Source organism: Gorilla gorilla, chromosome 19 (assembly GCF_029281585.2).
Source record: "Gorilla gorilla gorilla isolate KB3781 chromosome 19, NHGRI_mGorGor1-v2.1_pri, whole genome shotgun sequence".
Classification (NCBI taxonomy): domain Eukaryota; kingdom Metazoa; phylum Chordata; class Mammalia; order Primates; family Hominidae; genus Gorilla; species Gorilla gorilla.
In genome coordinates, this window is record NC_073243.2 from 34,032,842 (window position 1) to 34,056,954 (window position 24,113).

General features: G+C 46.7%; 1 protein-coding gene across 1 annotated transcript; it reads left to right on the top strand.

The window, feature by feature from the left end:
- The first annotated feature begins 7,942 nt into the window (after nucleotides 1-7,942).
- On the top strand, nucleotides 7,943-17,958 carry OTP (orthopedia homeobox). Its single transcript, XM_031003416.2, has 3 exons — nucleotides 7,943-8,143; nucleotides 9,432-9,841; nucleotides 15,874-17,958. Exons 1-3 carry the CDS (start codon nucleotides 8,107-8,109, stop codon nucleotides 16,402-16,404), a joined length of 978 nt encoding a protein of 325 aa, XP_030859276.1. The 5' UTR covers nucleotides 7,943-8,106; the 3' UTR covers nucleotides 16,405-17,958.
- The last annotated feature ends 6,155 nt before the right edge of the window (nucleotides 17,959-24,113 follow it).

Genomic DNA, 24,113 nt, shown 5'->3' on the forward strand with positions numbered 1-24,113 from the left:
TCTGGGTGAGAAGAAAATACGGACTGAGAAGGTAAGAGAGGGTGAGAGCCCACCAAAACAAACTGAGCTTCTTCCTGGGTTATCTCTGCCTCCTACAGGTACAAATCCTGATGGCCACAGTCTACTGTAGTGGAAAAATTCAATGCAGGCCATTGTGAGCTCTACTAAGCCAAGCATCTGTCTCTCTGTTCATCTCTCACCCCCTCAGTGCCCAACATATAGTAGATGCTCAGCAAATGTTGGTTGGATGAATAAAGGAAAGTGTGTCAGCTGCCTCATTGGTCACCTTGTGTAAATAACGTAAATTTCCTTGTCCCATTAAGAATGGGTCTAAATGATGAAACTGAGCCAAGGAGAGGGCTAACAACCTAATTAGAAATAAATACTGAGGCATCACCACCTCTGGACATTGGGAGTATGCACATGTATACACTGTGATGCAGAGAAGAAATTCATAGGTCGTCCTTGGCCTAATAAAACAGAAAGATCGGAGGTACCCGTTTAAGACCCTTTGGAATAATTTATTTTAGACTTAAAAAAAAGACGTGGTAAAAACAGAGTTGTTGCCTTTTTCAGTACTTTAATAAAATGTGGAAAGAGACTTGGAGAGAATGAGAACCCCCGAGGCCCTTCCACGCCAGGACTCCCAGACGCGGTGTCCGCGCGAGCTGACCCGGGGTTCTGGGTGCCGCGGTGGCACCCCTGCCTCTGAGCACCTGTTTTTGTGACACCCTTTTCCCGATGAAGCTCATATCTACCCGGGAGGACTTCCACCTGCTCCAGAAGTTTCCTGGACTGCCCCTCGGCACCCCCCCCCCAGGCAAGGGCCCCTCCCTCGGGCCGGCTTCTCCAGTGTTCGCGGGCCTGGCAGTTGCCTGTGCCAACCCGGCCGCCCAGCCGAGGCGGAGCGGGCCGGGCTGGCGGGGCCCCCTAGCCGCTGCGGCGGCTCGTGTCCCCCGCCCGGCCCGACGGCGCGGGAGGCGCCGGAAGGAGGCCGCGCTGCCGGCGCTGCGCCCCCTGGGGGCCGGGCGGGGCGGGCCCGAGTGCCCTCTGGGACCGCGGCACCTCCGGACGGCTGGAAGGCGACGCGGCGGCCACTTCGGGCGGACGGGCCCGGCCTGCAGAGGAGTTGGGCTATTTTGTAACTGCACCATCCACCCAAGCCTCATTACCACCTCTTAATGAGACCCCTTTACTCCGTGACGTGCAACCGCTCCATCTCATTAAGGAAATCGCTCTTCAATGCTGATTATTTTATTTGCAGCCATAATTATATTTCTTTCGGCTAAATCACGGTTTAATCGAGCCCACATGGAGGGCAGCAGCACTAATTACGGCGGGGGATGCGGCGACGGCGGCGGCGGCGCGGGCCGGCTGGGGGGTGCGGTAGGGGGTGCCCGGGCGGCGGGCGCGGCCGAGGGGCCCCCGGGCGGGGAGGGGCGCGGGCGGGGGGCGGGGGCCCGGGCTCAAACACAACAACTTATTACTTCTAATTCCCCAACTGTCACCAAATCACCTGCACGAAACAAGAATCTAATTTGTTAAGCTGGCATGTCTGCAGATGGAAGATCGATCTTCTCTGTAGATTTCTCTAATTGAGTGAATATAGACGCCCGGAATTAGCCGCACTCGGGTTGCGGGGAGGGGACGAGGGTCTGGGAAGCGGGGGAGAAAAAAAAGGGGGAGGAAGGGAGAAGACAGAAGAGAGGGAGGGAAGGAGAAAAAGGGGAGAGAGAAAGGGAAAGGAGAGAAAAGGGGAAAGAGACGGATGGGAGGACCGATGGAAAAGAGAATGAGAGGAAGGAGTGGAGGACGGAAAGGGAGAAAAAGGAGAGAAAGGAGGAAGGAGGAAAAGGAGCAAAGAGAGAAGAGGAAGAGAGCATAAAGAGAAGGGGGAAAGAGAGAGAAAGGGAAGAGGGAAAGGGAAGAGAAAGGGTAGGAGATGCAAGGAGGAAAAGCTAGGGAGATGAAATCCTATTTGAGAAAGGCTCTTCACCCATAGATTCAACTCCCTCCCCCCACCCCACCCCCCGAAGCGTAGAGTCGCTGGAGCGGCCGAGTCCCGGCGTCTGTTGCAAACCTGGCACTAACTGCGCGCGAAAAGAAAAGGGTTGGGACGTAGGAGCCGGGCGGGGAGCGAGCGGGGAGTGGGCGAGCGCAGGCGGCTCGAAGAAATGGCTTACAGAATTACATTTGTTTTTCTTGTGATTTTATTAAAAGTCACTCCTCATCTCCAGAATGCGTGAAAATATCTACTTTCCACTCAGATACACCGCATTAACTTGTTGGAGGCGAATTTGTTTGTTTGTCTATTTTATTTATTTGCTAGATAAGATTGATGCAGTCTTATTAGCGCTATATCTAGTTATAGAAAGAGATAAGGATGAGATGTTTTTCTTTTTATTCCAATTACTAGCCTTGTCACCTAACTGAATAACTGATATATGATTATTTATCCTGAGTAAATAGAAATCAGAAAAGCAACGAACTTAACACATGCAAACAAAATCTCCATGTCACTTATTATATTCCGTGTGGCTAATTCGGGCCATTAAAATTACGGGGCGAAAGGCAAAAAAAAAAAAAAAAAAAAAAGAGAGAAGCAAGATACGCGGTCAGGGGGCGGATACTAATCCGTCATTGTTTTGTGTCGAGCTTTCTGCGTGGAGGGCCGTGGGCGCCAGTAGTTAGAAGGGAAAGATGAGAGAAAAAACGAGCAAGGGACTGGCCCTTGCGCCCACGAAAAGTCAGGCGGGTGGACTGTCTGGTTGAAGTTTGCAAACTCGAATGTGTGGGAAACTGTTTACTGCAGAAAAGAAAAAAGTGTATATGTAGAACTCGTGTATTGCGAAAGGCTTCTGGGTGGGATAGGAAATGAGACTCTTTGGGGCAGGTTTCTGCCCCTCCGCAGTGCCTGGCATGCCCCCTCCGTGTGAGTGAACAGGCAATGAACACGCACTGCTCGCACAAGCACACACAAGTACACGTGTCATGCACACGCAGCCTGCTACCGGCGCTTAAAAAACAGAAAGAAAGCCCCGAGTGTGGATCCTGAACGCTGCTTGGCATTTGGCTCCGAGGCTGGGGATCCTGGGTCCTGTAGGCAGAATTGTTGCGGCCACAAGGCCCCCTCAGCGACATCAATGGAACAACTGGCTGAGAGCCTCCCGGAGTCCCTGCGCTCCCAGCCCTGGGAGGCCAGGAAGATGCACATTTGGGTCGGGCCCAGGCCTGTTTGAGAGGGGTTAAAAACACTTCACTTTGCCCTCCAGAGCCCTCTCCCGAAGGCGAGCGGAGGACCCTTTCACACTGGCCCGGCAGGGGCACTCAGAAGAGAAGCCTCTTTGGCTATGGTCTCTATTGCTGGAAACCTCAAGAGAGTTATTTTATGCAGAGAAGCATGGAAATGCCTTTTACCCCTTTACAGACACTTGGCTGCCCTCCCAGGTCTCCTTCCTACTAGTCATCCCACCCTCAAAATGACTCCCCGAAAATAAGCCATACACTAAGCAGTCTCAAACTCCAGAGTGGCCAGATGCAGACCACCAACCCCAGTCTGGGACAGGGTCAGGTGGGGAGAGTGGAGGCTGAGGGGGAGTGTAGGTTCTGGTACCCAGGGCAGGATGTGCGGGAAAAGTGGTCATCATTGTTCCGAGCACAGTGGACTTGAGAGCGTCCTTATTTTCTTCTAGTATGTGTCCCCACCCTTTATTCTTTTCCATTTCTTAGGTAGACCTGAGGAACACGATCTGATTTGCCATTGCGTTTGGATTATTGCCTATCTGGAAAAGTAAACAGGAGTGTGCAAGTCACTTGATTTGTTTTCTGTAAGCAAATAATACCCAAAAGCATGGCTGTAATTTACCACGAATTAAAATTGATTCTTTTCATCAGGCAAGAAAATAGGAAAATGTGAGATCGTTAATTATTGAGGGAGGAGCTCCTCATTAAAGGGAACAATGTTACAATTCAGTATTTAATAGCAGGAATGTGAATAATAACGCGCCATATTTCAGTCCACTGTCTGCAAAGAAAAGAGAGCAGTTTACAAACAACTCAAGCAGCCGAAAGTTACATTTAATAAACCTCCGAGGTTTTTGTAAGTGGAAAAGCAATTAAGGCTCTGGGCATACTACCCAATTCTTCCCACAACACCCGGTATATATTTTTATTCTGTCTGTTTCTGTGTCTACAAAGGATTCACAATGAACGCAGAAATACGATTAGAGAGACAATCAGAATTACAAATACAATCAGCACAAATTCCTCTGGAAGGCACCAGCTGCCCGGGGGCCCCATCGCACCCCACCTCCCGGTCTAGACACACATTTCTAAGTCTTGATCTGGAACTGGACGGCAAAGCAGGAGTAAAGACACTGATTTGATAGTTGCTGTGCTTGTAATTTACATTATCAGCCATCAAGTTTTTTTTTTTTTTTTTTTTTTTATTCTCCCAGCAAGCCGACTTTCCTCGCAGCTACAGAGTTCTCTGGCTCTGTCTGGGCGCACAGGGCGGCTGGAGTCAGGAGCCGATTCCCTGGCCTGTGAACGCTCTTTGTGCTTCGTTAGAAAAGAGAAGCAGGGAAAAGGAGAAAGAAAAAAATGATTTCCCTGTGCATCGTCCCTTGGCAGGATCTTGTACAAAATTCAATCTCTATTTTTTATGAGACGTAAACTGTCTAAATAAATTTTATTAGGGGCAACCAATATATTTTCTGGTAGTTCCCTTTGTTCCACTTCTACGTGTGTGTAACAATCTAAAACCTATTTATTGAGGAAAAATCACTGGATCCGTCATAGAAAATCCTTTTACTTTGCTTTGAAGTGATTTCTGAAGACATTCTTGTCATTCCGAAGATTTGGGGGCCATTGCGCTAAAGCCTCGCCTTGTTAGGGACTTCAGTTCCCATGATCATGTGGGAAATGCCTTAAATTATCAACAGCAATGGGCCTGACCGGCACTTTCCCGGCTGCCCCAGGAACGTGGGAAGATGACGGGGAATAAAACTCTGGTAAATACATATCGGCGCTACCCAGGTGGATTCAGACATTGGCCAAAACGAGCTACCGAGAGGGAACCGGGAGCAGGGGCGAGCTTTTTACATCCAGGCTATTGTCATTTTTCTCGCCCTGCATGCTGGCGGCGGGCACCCGGCTCCAACTCCAGCCTGCGCCCTCCCCGCCTCGACGCCCCACACCGCCCCCCTCCCACTCTCAGATTTCCCTTTTTTTTCTTTCCTTTCTCCCTTCCCCCCCTCTCTGAGATGCTTATGCTCTGAAGTCTTGCAAGAAATGATTTAGTTTGTTTATACTGCTATAAAAATCAAGACCAATAGAAAAGTCATAAAATGAAGCGGGCTATCAATCACGCCGCAACATTGTTATTCAGCGGTTACTAACAGAGATGGATAATCCTTTGATTTCGTCCCATTGTTATTACTCTGATGTGTCTTCACATTAACTATTACACATTTATTTATCGACCTGAAAGATACAACAAAACAGAATATACGAGCGAGTGCGTGTGGGAGGACGCTGTACAGCCGGCGCCGTTCCGGGGGCGACTGTGGGATGGGGACACTATCGCTTGTGTGCACGCACGTGGAGACGCGCGGCCCCGCGCCCTTATCCTTGTCTCCCCAGGTCGCGGCCCCTTCTCCCTCCCTCCAGACAGCGTGTTGAGCCAGGCTGTGCGGGCCTGGCCGACCTGCCTATTTCTGGGAGCAGGGTTCTGGGGCCAGGTCTCCCTGTCTCTTCCTTCGCCACTTTCCCCCCACTTCTGACCCTGCGTTCTGGTGTGGACACCCTGCAAGCCCCACCCAGGTGGACAGAAACCTCCTGCGAGTCCCTGGACGTGCGCAGGCCGGTGCGTACTCCCGAGTCACCGTCCTGAGCTCACGCCGCCCCTCCCTGGGCTGCTGTCTGGCCTCCTTTTGCTGTGCGCGCCCAGCGCTCTAGCTTCTAGATTTGAGGTTTTGTTTGGGGGCAAAGAAAGCTTTTATTGGGGAGACTTTGTTTGCTTTAGGTCTCGGAATTCTCCTCCCAGGCAGAGTGTTTCTCAGAAGGGCTGCGGCCGCTTGCCAAAAACCCTAGCGGCTCCCAGACACGCCGCGAGCCTGAGTCCACGACCCTGGCGCCCAGTCCCACATAGGCCGCGTTGGGAGCAGCTGCGGCAGCCGCTGAAACCCAGTCGGGCCCGGAGCTTCCGGGGAAGCGGTCTCCGCAGCTCAGAAGAAACTGGTGTGGCCAATACCCTGCATTCACACGTGTGTGCATATGTGCGCGCGCGCACGTGTGTGTGCAGGAGAGGAGGCGAACGGGCTGCAGGAGGGAAGGAGGAAACAAAACTGCCCGAGAGTTCGCTTTGCCGCCTCCTTTGTCTCCTTGCTCGGTCCCTGTCACACATACAGCTGAGGACACACACACACGCACACACACAATTCCTCTCGCATCTGCTCTCAGCCAGCATTTTCAATGTTTTGTCTAAGTCAATTGGACGGCGAACAAAAAAAGCCATTTGCTCAGTATTATTTAAAACAGACTTCATAGGGCCACCCTTTTGTGGAAGGTTTATTTGCACTAAATGAATAATCTTAATTGCATCACTCTCGAATTAAAAATCAATGTTAATCAAGTTAGGAGTAGTAAATATCAGTTTTCATTGTGAGTGGGTAGAGGGCATTTTTCTTGTGTTGCAAATAAAAATACAAGTCAAATAACTTTAAAAGGGCATTATGTTCTGCTACAAATACAATTGAAACGGATTGTTTAGGAGCAGATCAGAAACGGTACAGAATTTTGCACTTAATTTCCTCAGTTATCATTTACAATAAGAACCTCTAGGCTTGACAGCCAAGTCTAAACAGTAGTAAATTAGTACAAATTTATACTGATTTTACTCTAATAATCGTAATAAAAGCTTATAGATTTGGCACTAATTACATAAATGCCTAATGATCTTGAAAATTACTCTGGTTAGAAATATATTACTAATCTAAACTTTGTTGTTGGCTGGCTCTGAAAAATCAGAACATTAGAAATGGTTCGCTTCACTTGTGCAAAGCACTTTAAATTGTTCAAGTAGTTTAACATATTCAAGAGGAAAATAAAGAGCATTTAACTTTATTTACAGCCTTAAGTGGAGTTGGGAGCCGAGCTGAACTTAGAAACTTTGACCAAAAGAGCGAGTTAGGGGCGAGGATGCGGGCGTGGGCCAAGCGGAAGAGCAGGAGCCGGGAAGAAGCCCGGTGAGAAGAGTGCAGGGAGCTCGAACCCACACTCCGCGAGGGTCCCCGAAGCAGACAGCGGGCGCTGGCGGTGCCAGGGAAGCCGACTCCTCTTTGCGCTCTAGGCCCACTGTGGGGTTGGGGCTCGTATAGACCCCGGGGCACAGCCAGGGCGCCTGGACCCTAGGCGCAGGCCTGCTGAGCCGCGGCGAAGTCTAGGCGCTGTCTGAAGGCCGCGGTGTGCCCTCGTCGCGCCCTGGGCTGGCGGGCCAATATGAGCGGCAGGCCCAGAGAGCGCAGGTGGGGGCGACCCTCAGGTCACGCCAGGGTCATGGCCCGCTCTGACCCCTGCTCTGCCCCTGCCCTAGGAAGATGCTAGCTCAGAGGCACAGAGCTACGCCTTCGAAGCGCGCAGGGCCGGCCAAGGGGAAGGAAACGGGAGCCTGGAGAAAATCGCAGGGAAGAACTAGAGGGAGCCGGGCCCAGAAGCTCAGGGCGAGGCCGAGGCGGCTGACGCTGCTTTAGCTCCTGCTCCGGGCTGGAGCTGCCAGGGCTGCCGCCGCCGCCTCCTTCAGGCGGGCGCTGGCGAGCGGGCGGGCGGAGTGGGGGACTCTCCGGGCGCTGACATTTGCAGGCTGCCCTCCTGATTGGTCCCCTCGCCGAGCTGCTCACGGGTTCATTCAACTGTTAAGCACCTCCCCGTCTCTCTAAAGGACATTATAATGCAAGAAGCCCCCTTTTTAACCACAAACCGAATTTTCTTTCATTTAGGTGATCTATATATATCTATATCGTATAGCTTATAGCTTATATCTATTTTAAATAACTTAAAGCCGCTAAAATTTGGGGGGGAACAGCTTTCGCCCTGGAGCGGTGCGCGATGCTGTCTCATGCCGACCTCCTGGACGCCAGGCTAGGTGAGTGCGCGCCTCTCGCCCGGGCAGCCAGGAGAAGCCGGGGCAGGAAATTGTCAATTTGTTCCTTATTTTACCTTAATGCGACCTAAATGGACTAATTTCTTTAAAAGTAATTGTGCTGCATTAAAGTTTAATTTGATTTAACATCTCCTTTAAAAAAAAAATCTATGGAATATGTAGATCCAAGAAAGGAGTCGGGGAATGTTGTTACTTTTTGTTTTTCTTATTTTTCTCTTCCCCCCTCCGCCGCCTTTTTTTTTTTTTTTTTTCGAAAGGCGATATACCCCGTGATAATTTGTTAGGAGGTGTTTCTCTCTCTTTTTTTCCTCTCCTGTTTGTTTTGATTTGGGATTTCTTTCTCCTTCCCTCCCCACGTTTCTCTCTCCCCACCATCTTCTTCTCTCCTCCTTTTCTAAGTGTGGTGTAATTTGTAAAAAATCTGGCATAAAGGAGAAGCTGCTGCCATCAAGGCGGATTTGCTAAGTGTGCTGGTTGAGAAGGAGAGAAGCCAAATTCAACCTCACAGTCATCCCCCCCTCTTCTGCAAGGGACTCGGCGTTGCCAATGGCTATGAGGAATGCGCCTTTTATTTCTCTGGAAAGAAAAGTTGAAATCTCTAAAGTTTGATTCACGGTTGTCCATAGAGTTCACTCGAGTTTCCTTAATGCTATCTGGGTTGCTGAGCTCTGGGTTTCCGGATTGGGAATCTTTGGTGATGGATGTGACTCCATTTTCCAAACACTTTCTCTGATTTGAGGGGGAGGCGGAGCTGATTTGGGTTGATTTCGGGGGGTGAAAACTTGGAGGCTTATTCATCTTCCGAAAGTAAGAGGGAATCGGCTGAGGGCCGGAGGTAGAGTTCGTCAGGCTGCCGAAGCGCAGGTGCCGCAGCAACCGAGGAATTGTTTAATTTTCTTTCTGCCCCCCGCACCCCTGTGTCCAAAGATTTGCTCTCGATTTCCTGGGGCGCCTGGGGTACGGTTTATGGAAGGGATTCAGAGGCATGTTTTATTACCGGGACTGGGAGTGTTTTATTGTGGGAGAGACGAAAGCTTGTGCTGTTTACTACGGGAGCCGGCTGCGGAGAGGGCAAGGGGCCGGGAGATGTTATTCCAACCCGGCTGTCCAAATTCTGGGGAACCCAGCTGAATACCCTGGGAGTTTCTTCCTTAGGACAAGCGTGGGTGCGGAGGGGGCCGAGGACGGGTTGAAGGAAGGCTGCGCGGGGAAGATAGCCCCTCCTGGCATCGCCAAGAAAGTAGTGACCGCGATCCCCTTGCCTCCTCAGGTATGAAAGATGCCGCCGAGCTTCTGGGCCACCGGGAGGCGGTGAAGTGTAGGCTGGGCGTGGGGGGCTCCGACCCCGGGGGCCATCCGGGGGACCTGGCACCCAACTCTGACCCAGTGGAGGGAGCCACTCTGCTGCCCGGGGAGGACATCACCACAGTGGGCTCTACTCCGGCCTCGCTGGCGGTGAGCGCCAAAGACCCGGACAAGCAGCCCGGGCCCCAGGGCGGCCCGAACCCCAGCCAAGCCGGCCAGCAGCAGGGCCAACAGAAGCAGAAGCGCCACCGGACGCGCTTCACCCCCGCACAGCTCAACGAGTTGGAGAGGAGCTTCGCCAAGACTCACTACCCCGACATCTTTATGCGTGAGGAGCTGGCACTGCGTATCGGGCTGACCGAGTCCCGAGTGCAGGTACGAGGGGCTTGGGATCTGGGACAGAAGGCAAGGACAGGGCGGGAGGATTTGGGCAAAGGGAGCAGGGTCTTCCCTTCCCCTCTCGAGATCCTGGGCTGCTTTCAGGCTGCCTGTGCGTTCCTGTATCGAGTTATCTCCTTCTCTACCCGGAAACTGGTCCCCATCGCCATCCCCCAATGGACACGCAAGGCCCGTCTCCGGCCAGTATAGCGACATCCCGAAAGAAGCTCCTCAAAATCGAAGCCCGGCGTTGTCGGGCTACAGGGTTCGCCTCCTCAGCCTGAGAAGGCAACCTCAGCGCCCCCCGGGCGGCACAGCCGAGCGCGCACCTCAACTCCTGCTCGCATTATTGACAAATATTACCCCCTGATGAGTTTGTGTTAAGCGTTTGGATAAAAGGAGGAATGCAACAATTATACAGAAAACAAGAGAAAAGAGCAAATAAGGCGAATGGGCGCCTTTTTAAAAAGTGCTACACCCAGGTTTCACAGCGTGGCTTTATTATCTTAAGTATCACCCTCCCTCTGCACTCAGGAGAAATATTCCTAGCTTTGATATTTGCAAGGGGTTTGAACTTTCGTAGTCTACCAGTCTACCAGTGCGCTGGGGGCAGCTGACGAGATTCCCACAGCCGGTGAGCCCCGTTTTGTTTTGGAGTCCTCTAAGGAAGCTGGCGTGGGGGAGGGGGAATGAAGGCTTTCTGTTGTGGATATCATGTCTGAAGAAGGGGCATTCAGAACGGGAAAGGCTGACAGGCAGTAGAGGAAATCATTGCTGACCCCTTATTCTCCTCCAACCACTCTCCAAGCTGTAAATTATATATAACCTAGAAAATCACACCTATAACTATTCTGAAAATTGGTGAATAAAAGTATAAGCCTAGTGAATTCCAGATTTTTTTTTTTTTTTTTTTGCTTTTTAAAAGAAAGAATGAAGACATATCAAATATTTTATGGACAGGTGCCTGGAGGTGAAATTCCAAGCGCCGTTACTCACTCTTGAGCTATCCAGGGTGCTGAAAAATCTTCCTTTGCCGTCTTCGACGGTGGTATTTTCTGTACGATATCCTGGGTGTCATCAACCTGGTCAATTTGTTAAACCAGTGCTACCTACTTTTATAAAATTAACTTTAAGATCTTAGTTACTTTACATTTGATCTAAGAAGTAAGCAATGAGAACGTCCGTAATCACAGCGTTGAATATTTCTGTCTGCATTCGGCATTTTAAAGATAGTCTAAACTGAAAAAATAGCGCATGCTTCTGCTCTAATAGCAAATGAATATCACTGGGGATTTAAAATGGTCAAATTAATAAAGTAATATTGATTAACATAATGATTAGCATTTTTATTCAATATAAGTCTGGGTGGTTTTGCTAGCGAAAGGCCTAGACCATGGTCTTTTGAAACTACACACCGAAAGAGTACTAATTGCATAACTGTAAACATGTGTTAGTAATGCTCTTCAAAATTTTTATTCTTCGCCTTTTAAAAAATATCTGAAGTTGAGTTTGAACCTTTACATAAATACACAATTTCAATACTTCCATCAACACTGATGACAGTGCTTGCTTGTACGTTCAATCTTGCAGGTTAGAAATTCATAAATTTGGGGGTTTTGCCCTTTAAGAGAAAGACTATCTATTAATTCTTTATTTAAAGGGTAAAATGCTGTGTCTTAACCTAGATATACTGGCAATTAGTTTAAATTAAAATAGAACTTAGAATCACAAATAAAATATAATTGAACAACTGATTTTATGAAAAAAGAAAACGAGGTCTATTAAACTTTATTAGGTCTTCCAAGGCTAATGACAGTTATTCTTTTAACAGAAAAAGTTGTAAATGAAATAAAATATAAGCTATGTAACAGAAATAGTTATTTTCAAAAAGTACACAAAAGAATGCACAAGAAGAAAGAGACAAAGTACTCTAATTGTTCCAGCATAATGTTCAAGCAAAGATAATAGCTTGAGCCTGATGATAGACACAATTTAATAGAATGGCAATTTCAATATTTTTAAAAATAATGTTCCATAGTTTAAAAAGTAATCAGATCAACATAACCTTCTTAATTAACTTTTCAAAATGATTAACATTATGTAATGTAATGCAAAAATAATTTATGGAAAATGTATTTACTTCACAATTCACTGTACCATTGCTCCTTGACCAAATTCAAATTAAATAGTAATTGGCTTATGTTCTTATATGATCAGTACTTCATAGTTTTCTTTATAGTTAACAGATTGCCACACTTCTTTTCAGTATGTGGGCCACTGCGCTGATTAAAAATTATCTAAACATTTAATTCAATTGCAATTGTATATTTTTTAAGATGCTTTTTGATTCTAGACTAAATTATCCAATATACTTATTTTTATCTTTATTTGGTATATATCACACTTTTAAGTATTTATTAAAGCATCTCTACTCACATGGAGGCCAATTCCATGTCTGATATCGCTCCTCTTTTCTGGCCAGTGTAATAAAACCATTCTTTTTATAGCATGCCATTATTAGAAACCAATTTCAGAATTATTTATAACCTGGAATGGCTTATTAAGCAGCAATGTGAGAATCATGCAAATTATGTGATCAAATGCAATATAATAAGCATAATCATTAGTCTCTAGCATGGATTAATTAACTTTCAATATTTTATTTACATAAAAACGAAATCAGTGAAATAACTTCTGCACAGTCAGGCTTGCCTTTCAATATTTTATATGAACAAAAATAATGTGCTGTAATTCCATTGACCGTGTCCCCCAGAATGGCCCTGTCACCTGCCACATCTTAATAGGAGGACAAGCTGAGAGTATTTTCTAGTTTTCTAATGGAATGAGAAATTGCATTTTCTTCCTCTCCCAGCACTATTAAAGTGTAATGAATTCGGCCCAGAGTTCACGGCTGGCTGATCGAAATGAACCTGAGATCTAGGCTTTAATACAGCTCCCCAGATTTCCTCCAAAATCTTCACATTAATCATTTGCTGGATTCCAATGAGATCTTCATAAAGCATTTGCTTCAAGGGGGGAAAAAGTAATATTCTCTCTTTCTCTCCCTCTTTTTTCTATTTCTCAGTCATTTATAGCTGGGGAATTAAACGGGCTATATATTTTAAAATACATTTACAGTATGTCTATATTACTGTAACAGCAGATATCATGAAAGTGGATTTTTAGATTCCAACCTCCATTAGATTCTCACTGTTGTATTAAGCATTTTCCAAGAAGAGCTGCATTTCAAACTGAGTACAAAGTTGGCCCGTGGCTGTGGTTAATATATTTCCTGGAGTTGTCATCTGTGCATTCTAAAAATCTCCCTTAGGTTTTGCCTGCATTTTAATCCGTCATGCTCTAGTTTTCAAGTGGAAACATTCACATTTTAAACACATATGCATCGTAGCTTGGAACGGAGGTGCTCAGACCCCACGCAGATTTTTTTTCCCAATCCCAGTAAGCCATGAAACATAAAAAAATTTGTAGCCATCATTTGACTACTAACCCTCAAACATAATTGAGCACGATTTTCCGATTATTTCTATAATATTTAGTTCTTTAACAGCTGTTCTTTTCCGCCTGTGCCTGAGCAGATCCTAGATTCAGAAACCATTCTGGTAGTCGCATTTTCTATTGAAATTCTACTGGGCAATCCTCCCCCTCTTTCTTTTTTCTGCTCCTTCCCTCACTCTCCCTCCCCTCAAACAAACATTTCGGGATTCACTGGCACTTGCAGGTTGTTAGGAACCGGTCTTGATTTTATAAGACACCTTTCAAAACATAATCCGGGTGCGGCGTGTAAGGTGTGGGAACCGTTTAGTCACAGACACCGTCCCGTCTACCTCCCCCGAGTCCAGCCTTGGGTGGGTGCTGCACAGCGACTTGCGGCCTTAGGTCTTCTCGCTGTGCCTTCCTTTCCTCCTGAGAGATGCTCTCCGCCTAAGACCGCTAACAGCTCAATTGGGTCTCATTGATCCCACTCACCATCTAGAGAGCCCTGTTGCCTCATTAATCCGTTGTGCCAGCAGCTCACGGGCTGCAAGTGGGAAGAGACGAGACCTGTTTATCCATCGCCGACACTGGGATACGCAGCAATCTGCAAAATGGGGTAGAAACCACAGGAAGAAAGTGGTAGGCGACGGCGCAGGCACGGTAGAAAGGCGAGGGCCGGCCCCAAGCTGGGGGAGTATTCTAGACTGGAACACCGTTCACACTGGTAAGCGTAGAGTGCGTCTACGCTTGCCTGGGCATGAACACACCGCTGAACATTGCTGGCTCACCGAGACCGAGGGCAGGTATGTCCATACCCCTGATACTTTAGCTTGCAGAGTAAACACTAAATAGGTTAGATTAACGGATGCACAACGTTTTTTTCCACGGGTATGGTGGTCAAACTGCGTTGGCCAAATTCTAAGAGGAAACTCAGTACCTGGGCTTGTCCCACATCATTTATATTTAGGCACAGTAAACTCCAGATGACTAGATTTTAAACTGCAAGTCTTCCAGGCAGGCTTTCTGGCAAATTATTATTATTATTATTGTCATTTAAAAAGATCACATTCAAATGGGGGAGATGGGAGTTATCTTGGATTGGCAGCTTATGTGATATCTTTCAGGCAGAACTCTTCTTCTGTGATAGAGGGTTTGACATGCCTAGGCAAATTTGCCTGACAGGGTCTGTAACTCCCGGGCCACTGTTAAAAAAAAAAAAAATAGGAAGGCTATTTTCATTTGGAGTGTATTTTATCAAACTCATTTCCCTGAAAAAGGACGTTTGGGTTTGTCTGAGCAAAATTAAATTTGATTCATATATCTCGTGGTGAAATGTGACCTCCTTTAATTCCTATTGGTCCGAAAATTTGCTTTTAGTTTATAAATGAAATGGGGGCGACTTGAGGGAATTGGAGGCCTTGTTACTTGGGACCCTTGGTAAGTTCCTGAAAGGAATAGACTTTGGCTTGGCGCGGTGGCTCACGCCTGTAATCCTAGCACTTTGGGAGGCCGAGGCGGGTGGATCACGAGGTCAGGAGTTCAAGACCAGCCTGGCCAACATGGTGAAACCCCGTCTCCACTAAAAGTACAAAAATTATCTGGGCATGGTGGCGCGTTCCTGTAATCCTAGCTACTCGGGAGGCTGAGGCAGGAGAATTGCTTCAGCCGGGACCCGGGAAGCGGAGGTTGCAGTGAGCCGAGATCGTGCCACTGCACTCCAACCTGGGCTACAGAGCAAGACTCCGTCTCAAAAAAAAAAAAAAAAAAAAAAAAAAAAGAATAGGCTTGAAGGCTCTTGGGGCAGCAGGTTCCAGCCACTCGTACAGCCCAGACAAAGGTGTCCATAGAGTGGTTTGGGAATGAGGCACGGAGAGTTGTGGCAGTAGCACGAAGCAATATGGGAGGAATCGGAAGTCATGGTGGTGACCCAAACAACACTGTAGCTCAGTGGCGTTCACTTTCCCACGCAGATCACTGTATTAACCTCTCCGCTCTGTCAACCGTAGCGTTAGGGGTTTTCCTTTGTCTTTCGATTTTGAAACTATGTCATCCACAGCCTGTCATCAATTTCCAAATTTCCAGCGTTTCTGAAAATTCTATAGCCCATCAGTGTTATAAGGCATGCTATTAAGCTACATGGGTACACGTTTATCTTCATTTGTACACCTGTGGGTCGAGCTTTGACACATGCCTGACTGCAGACCTGTGAATCTGTGCAGTGCACAGAATGTGCAGGGGCGTGGTGAAGACTGCACACGTTTGGTGTGTTTGCACAGTGCGTAAACTCTCCGGGGCACGAGCTCTTAGGAGCGCAGGACTCCGCGCTTGGTGGGTGCAGGGGGCGCCAGTTGCCAGGAGTTGGTGGGGAGCCACAGTCTCCGGCTGGGTATGGGGGCTTGTCGGGCCTACGGCACTTGTTCCTCCCAGGGCAGAGCGGCTGTATCCGAAGCGGGTTTCTGGGGCTCAAGCCCCAACTCCCCAGCAGCCGGGCCGGCTAATAGCGCCCTGTCTGTCTCCCGCCCCGCCCGCTCCAGGTCTGGTTCCAGAACCGACGCGCCAAGTGGAAGAAGCGCAAGAAGACGACCAACGTGTTCCGCGCGCCCGGCACACTGCTGCCCACGCCAGGCCTGCCTCAGTTCCCGTCGGCTGCCGCCGCCGCTGCCGCCGCCATGGGCGACAGCCTGTGCTCTTTCCACGCCAACGACACCCGCTGGGCGGCGGCCGCCATGCCTGGCGTGTCACAGCTGCCTCTGCCGCCGGCGCTGGGCAGGCAGCAGGCCATGGCGCAGTCGCTGTCCCAGTGCAGCCTGGCGGCCGGGCCGCCGCCCAACTCCATGGGCCTGTCCAACAGCCTGGCGGGTTCCAACGGCGCGGGGCTGCAGTCGCACCTCTACCAGCCCGCCTTCCCCGGCATGGTGCCCGCCTCCCTCCCCGGCCCCAGCAACGTCTCCGGTTCGCCCCAGCTCTGCAGCTCCCCGGACAGCAGCGACGTGTGGCGGGGCACCAGCATCGCCTCCCTCCGCCGCAAGGCGCTAGAGCACACAGTCTCTATGAGCTTCACTTAATGCAGCCGCGCCCCGGCCCGCTCCGCCCCCAGCACCGCCCCCGGGGCCTCCCTGAGGCCCTTCCGGCGCGCATCCGGACCCCGGACCCCTGCCCCGTCCCGCCCCGGCCTTCGCCCCGTCTCGTTTCGTCCTCGCCTCTCTCTTCCACTCGCTAGGGCTCACCCCAAGCCCCAGCCCGCGAGGCCTCCCCTCCGCCTGATTTCGATCGCCCGCGGTTCCCCGTCTCCCGGCCGCCCCTCTTCCCTTCCCACCCAGCTGCGCCCCCGGCCCGGTCTCCAGGGCCTCAGCCCACCCTTCCCGCCACCCTGGCCTCCCTGCTCGCGCTGGCCGTGCTCGCGCCCTCCTCTCGGCCTTCTGACTGGCGGCGTTCCCACCCACACCTTCGACCCGACGCCTACGACCCCCCTCGCCCGCCGCCTCCCCTCCGGTCCCCTCTTTCCCCACACTTCGCGACCCTCCTCCCGCGCCCGGCAAAAAGCATCCTTCCCGCCATTTTACGTACCAGGGAGTCGACTCAGGATCTGAAATCAGACACCAATGGACTGGTTTGTGGGCAGAAACACACACACTCGCACTCTCGCTCACGCTCAGACGCTACACACGCGCGCGCACAAGACACGGTGCACCTAGGTCACACACGGACGTGTTCAAGGGACAGCACAATGTTAGGGATTTTTGTCTTAAAGGAGGACAAGCATCTGCTACCAACCGCCTCATCTGAGGGCCCAACCGATATGATTTGATTTATCCTTGTACTCTCCGAGCTCCTGTCTTTCTTTCCTCTCCCACCACGCTACCCTTGCCCAGTCCACCCAGTCACATCTGTGCAGCCCTCTCTTGGCTTGCAAGATAACGCTTTTATTTTTATTTTATCTTATTTTCATTTTCTTAAGCACAACTGTGTGAGAGTGTAGAAGGGAAGGCTTCTCAGGAGGAACGTGACAGTGGATTGGGTGGCTGGAGTAGACTAAAGCAGTCATGTGACGAGGAAGAGGTGATCTGACCCATTTTGATAAGTCTTTATAAGGAAGAATAAAATAAACGTGTAAGCAAAATTTTCTTTTGTAAAAGCAAAAGCCACATCTCTTTTCTGGATCCTTCAGGACTGGGGTTTGTTTGCTTCCTTTTCTGTTTCTGTCTTCTCGCTGCTCTGTGCCCTTGGTTGTTTTGTGGTGGTCCTGTCGTCCCTCGTGCCCCTCGGCCACCTGCTGGCGGCCGATGGGGTCACTCGGACATCTACAACCCTGCAACTTTGTACAGAGAAACACAATCAGCTCTTTCTGCATGTGCTGGTCAAATCCAAACCCAGAGAACAGAAGCGCTTTCTAAGAATGAACAAATATGTGAAATAGGATGTTTTGTGTAGATAAAGCATTCTTGTTACATACTGGTCAATTTGTGATATGTTTTAACTTAATGTCTGTGTTTATTTATGGAATTCGGTTTTCTTAATAAATGTTTGAGCTAATATAAAGCATATTATTTGACTTTTCCGGACAAGTTTATATCAAGTTAAATGTAAATGGATAAAATAAAATCATTTTCAGTATGTGATATAGAGAATGATGGGTTTTGGTGTGACCTTGAACGGCGGGAGGGGTCTCGTGGGGGGAGGGGAGGGGCCAGTCTTGGGAATGGTTATATTCGCGCCAGTTGGGACGCGTGGGCCCTTCGCCCTGCAGTGGGCTTGGGTTCGGTTTCTGGGCTGCACGGTGAGGTCTCCGCGACGGGGCGGCGTGCTGGGGCGCCGCGAGCGCCCCACGCAAGCCCTGAGCCTCCCGAGGTTTCCGGGCCGACCCAGGTTTCCCAGGTGGGACTCCGAGCGTCGCTGTCGGCACGAAACGCAGGGCGCGAGAGTTCCTCAGACGAACGGTGTCCCTGGGACAGTGGCGCGGAGGGCGCCCCTCGCGGGCTGCGTGCGCGTGATGGGGAGGCCGTGGGTGGGAGGGGACCACAACTCGCACCCTCGGCCTTCCGAGCCTGGAGTTCTGCTCTCCGGCGCCGCCCCAGCCGTGTCTGGCCCCAGGTACGCGGTGGAAGCTAGGCCGCGGCTCTTGCCTCCTCCGGGGCCTAGGCCTCTTTGGGGCCTTCCCTAAGGCCACGGCGCCCCTTCATGTCCCCAGACCCGGGATCCGCTTCAGATACCCGGGGCCTCCCAAGTAAGGGACAAACGCGCTTCTCCAGAAGAGGCGTGTCTGGGACGACCAGCGCCTACCAGGGCTCTCCCAACCCCGGGGCTGCTCTGGTTTCCTCTCAGGGTCCCTGCTGGCTAAGTACTAACCTCGACTTCAGCCACGTGCTCAGGGGACTGCCCCAAAGGAGTAGGAAAAAAATGCCGTTTCTTCAGTCGGCCGAGGGGAAGGTTGCGGTGTGTTTTAAACTTGGAGGCAAATCGATATCACAGGCGTCCTTGGGAAGGCTAACCGAAATCAATCTTGTGGTTTGAAATTTAATGGTCATGATAGGCATTGAGAGGGCACCCCTTTTCCCACGGGAAGACTTCTCATTTGGTTGCCTCAGAGTGTAAACCCTAAAAAATACCCTCCTGCTAAAATACAATACAGCTGGGCTACATGTGAATTTGAGGAGCTGTTGTAATCGTTAACTAAGAGAACACAATGGAATCTCCTCAGAGATGAGAACAAAAAGCTATGATTTTTAATGATAAAGTAAATCTGTTCATGTTACCTTAGGAATTTTAATTAGAAGTAAACTGGTGGGTGGGTTCACAGAATATTTCAGTTATACACTTTCCTAAAGACTATTTTTAGTACATTAAAATATCAAAGAAGAGAAAACATGCTCATTTTGAATTTCATACAAGAACGGAACATTTCTGTATTTGAGAACTCATCCAAGAAGTTAGCAGCACACAACCACCAAATTTCTAAAATATGAGTTAATGAAAAATACTTTTCCTTGCTTTTACATTTCATCATATTCTCGCTTGTTTTATGTTAGTGCTTTTTTAAAAAAAAAATTGAAATCGTGGATACTGTAATCTCAAGTCACATTTAAGAGATCAGTACAAATTACGGATTGCTTCACCAGTGCTCATGGAATGTTGTTTACAAGGATGCTAATTTTACAGCTTTTTATGCTGCTATAAAGCATAACTTTATGATGTAGGAATGCAATAAAGGATGCTAAATGGAATCTTTAAAAATTGTATTTCTCAAAGGCAAGGGAAATGGGATCTTTCATTGGAAAAAAATGGGCCAACTCAGAACACTGATGAGAAGTTGCAAATCAACTCAAGTGATAGATGCTTTCAAAGATACTTATATTTCATAATGTAGTGGTTATTTATCAATATTATAGTAAAGTGTACAGAGTTTTTCACTTGACTTGACTCTGGGCTAATATTTGTTTCTATAGCAATAGATTTTTGTATTCAGAATCCTGAACATTTTAAAGTCATATATGCCATTAGGTTAAGGGAAGGCATGCGGGCCTGAATTGTTAAGGTTGACGGTTTAGCAAAGACAAAAAGAGGAGAATAAGAACCTCAATCACAAGCTTGAAAGATTTCTGCTTTTTGAAGGAGAAAAATCTAACAACAGAATAATGCTTCATACAATTTTTTTACTCATCATTAACAGCAATTCTGACTCAAAATTGTTAAAGATCTAATAATAATGAAGTAAATTTAATAAGGGAATAAAGACAATAAAGTTGAATCATATCAGAACACAAAGTAGGTTAAGTACAACATGCTAGATGTCCTACCTCTAATAATTGTACTTTTTGCTGAGTAGCCTGTTTGATATTGAATACTGTCACCACATGCTAGCTGGAAACAATCCATTATGATGTAACCATATGACTGATTTATTTTAATATACAAGTTCATCCTTGTATCTTTATTTTTTCCTCAGTATTGGTACTAAATATCATACATGCCATACAAGTGATGGTATAGTAATGATGTTGCACTTAGATTACCTTTTGTTGATGGAGGAAATATGATATGGGAATGCAACCTGCTGAAGATGATGTTAGATACTCAATACAAAACAGCATGCAGAGCAGTTTGGGTAAATCACGGTAGATGTGCATATAGACATGCAGAGGAAATAAAGAGGAAAATTCTAACTTTGGGACAATTTATGTTTGGTGCCCCCAATGACAGCTTTTCCCAAAAATGAAAATGTGTTTTTAATTTATATTGTGGAACTTACATTTAAATTTTTAGGATAAAGAAAAAACTTAGCCCACAAATATGTGTATTCTAGTAATGGCAGTAGTTAACCTGTCAGTTGAAATAATGTAACCTTCCTTTTCTCCTTTTCATGACATAAAGATAATCTCATCTGAGGGCATTTATGTGAAGAAATAACAGCATGGCATGGTGAAACCACTGGCTCATTAATCCTGGCATCTACTTCCTACAGGGTTCCTTGATTAGTTAGATTCATTCACTGGGCATTTCAGAGTTTTTGATTTGTCACCATTGGCTAGGTTCACTGAGTTCAGGCTGAATTGAGCCAGAAGCAATGTTTATTAGTAATTTTGTAGTACAGGCTACCCTAATAATTCAGCCCAAATATCTCATCTGAAAAATATCCATTCACCCTCACTTCTAATGTGGGTTGCAGCTGTGTTCATAGGGAATTGAAAGAACATCAGTGATTGGGCATGTATTTTCTAAATTATTAATATGATGGCTAATAGCTGTAAACCCATCTTTGTATCCAATGCAGAAATTATGACTTATTTTAAAAATGAAAGCTGCAATAAAGAGGGGCACCTCCTGCCTGGCTTTCTGCTAAGTCTCCTCAGTGCAGAGCTTTTGGTATAGGAACCATGGCCGATTTAGCATGTGGCCATTACAGAGAGACACAGAACAATGCCTTTGGCTTTTTTAAATGTGTACACTATCAAAACAAGGCATGGATTTAGAAGACTTACTAAAACGTGCCATTAAGGAGTTTTGGGTATGAGCTGTGTACAGAGTTTTTCACTTGACCTGACAAAAGAGAGCCATCTTTTGATTTTGATGATGGCATACATGCCATACAAGTGATGGCATGGGGACCACAGTTCACACCCTCGGCCTTCCGAGCCCTGCGCTCATAAGTTGTTTGTCTTTAAGCAGGCATAATTAGTTGTTATTACTGTTAAGCTGCATCTTCCATCCACGTGATCAAATATCCCATATATCTCAGTTTCCATCTTCAGACCCATTTTATTTGAGTTACACTTGTTGCAGTTGCTCACGCTGCCACAATCCCTCTCAGTTCTGTGTTGAAGTAATTCACAAGTACCAGGAAATATATAATTAACCCACATGACATATATAGTATATGTTCTTTGCATCTTTCACTGAACTGTCGTAAGACTTTATATACTTTTGTTCCTAGTCTTTATTGAATCTATTAAAGATAAACTCAAGGTCAGATTAAGAACTGTAGATGCTTTTTAACACAGAAAAGATTATATGTGATTTTTATGAAATTAAAAATAAAAATATTAAATTATAAAACAAAACATAGATATACTGAAATTAAAATAAGTTCTTTTTAGATTTGCTAATTGCACAATTCTGAATGAGTTAAGTGAAGCTGAACTGGTCTCTCTTTTTGCTACCCTTGCTTTATTAATTATCTTAGTCTATTATCTTAATGCTTAGGTACTCCAACATTGATTTCAAAAATAACACTTTTAGAGAGTGTTATTTCATTACTTTCCCTCCAGTACCTTACATTTGAACTCCATTTTTTAGTTGACACAGCTCATTATCTCATTTAACTCATGGCACCATTATGAAGTAGATATTTTAACCCTTGTTGTATAGAGGAAGAAATTGAGAGTCATGAAGGCTAAGTAACTTGCCAAAGGTCACATCCCTAGTAAGTGGCAGAGATCATTCTTTAAGTTACATTTTCAGGTCATTAAGCATTACCATTGTGTATGTAACATATAGACATTTCCCCTACTGTTAAAATATTTTTGGGGAATAAAACTAAATATCTTTACTTAGAAATTTAACAGTCCACCCTAGTAATTTAAACAAGAGATACTTTGATAGGACGTGATAACTGCATCAAAATAACACATGGTTTCAAGAGTCTAGAAACACTCCTGTCCTACAGAACCTCACCCTCTTTCCAGAGGTTAATTCAAGACATTTCAGCCACCGAGAAGGCTCTTAATCCTGTGAGAAATCTTTATCAATGAAGTCATCTCCTTGTGACACAAGCTCTGAGCTGAGGTGGCAATAAACTTGTGAAATAGCCCTAGGAGTACTTTGAAAGGTGTGACATTGTAGATGGACAGGGGAAGGGAGAGGATCCTTGGGTCTTTTGGTGCTTTTCTTGTCTGTCCCTGCAAGATTTTACAGGGAGATACTTTGATGTTGCTTCTGTATATTATTAAAAGAATTACAACCCATCATAAACTGCATGTCCTTTTTCTGGCCTCCACATATTAGGAATCCATTGCCAAACATAGATCATAAAATCTTAGCATTTGAAGGGACCTTGAAATCGTCTCATTCAAATTTCTTGACCACAGTTGTCCCTTTTTTATTTCTCACCAAGTGGACTTGTGGGCTCTGTTTGAATGAAAGGTAGATGTCTTTTATTGGCCTGCCAGAGTTCTTCCTTTCATTGAGCCTAGTCTGTCTTTTGTCTCCTAGTTCTTTCTTCTATAGTCTTACCTCAGGAAGGGCTTTCTGTCACAGCTCTCACTACTGAAATGATTTTTCTTTTTAGTCTTCTTTTATTAATATCAGTCAGTGTAATACCCCTAGGCTATGCTATGGTACCAGATAAAATTCATCTCTGGCTTAACACAACCAGGGATTTTTTTTTTCTTGCTCACACAAATGTCACTGTGAGTAAAGTAAATCTCTAGGAGAGCTCTTCTTCATGTGGTGACCCAGTGATCCAAGTAGGTTTCATGTTGTGACTTAATCACCCCATTATGGGGTTTCCATGGTCTTTGTGGGAGGAAGAACAAACTAGAAGTTTAAACTGGTTCTTTATGCTTTGGTCCAGAAACTTCTACTCATGGTCCAGTACCTAAGAAATTATTATAAGGCTTCCTCTAATTGCAAGAGGACTGGCAAATGTGGAACACATGAATAGCCAGTGAATAGAACATATCTCTGCCATAATCTTATTTTCTCGGTGATAAACACTCTTAGTTTTCTCACTTAACGTGTTTTTCCTACTTATATATAAGTCAACAGTTTTTTTGTGCTTGTTGGCAAAGCCTGTAGGTGGGGGTACCAGAGAAATATATAACATCCAAGCTCTTCAAGGAGCTTATCATATAATTGGAGAGATAAGACAAATATACTTTAAAAAGAAAATCGTACAAGTCAATTTATAATGGATTGATCAAGTGCTAAGTACTCTGATCTATATCTCAAATGCAGTGGAAACTCAGAGAAGCAGGAGATCATTGTGGGTAGAATTCCTGGCCAGGCTTCCCAGAGGAACTGGGTCTTATACGATAACAAGGTCACCCTTTAGGATTTTATTCTCCACTTTTGTTTTATTCTGTTGGAATTATTTTGACCTTTCCTTGTGGCTCTTATTTTCAGATCTATAAAGTATGTTTCTTGTGTTTATATATATACTTACTAAATTCTCCACTAACCTCTTAAATGTGGAGCCATTAACCGGATTCAAATCTCTAATGACCAAGGCAAGACATGGTGGGCCACTTGCCAGACTCACTTTAATAGCCATTCATAATCT

Coding starts and splice junctions, on each gene's coding strand:
- OTP (XM_031003416.2), top strand. CDS start 8,107: ATGCTGTCTCATGCCGACCTCCTGGACGCCAGGCTAG. Junction 8,144..9,431: donor CCTCCTGGACGCCAGGCTAG/GTGAGTGCGCGC, acceptor TTGCCTCCTCAG/GTATGAAAGATGCCGCCGAG. Junction 9,842..15,873: donor TGACCGAGTCCCGAGTGCAG/GTACGAGGGGCT, acceptor CGCCCGCTCCAG/GTCTGGTTCCAGAACCGACG.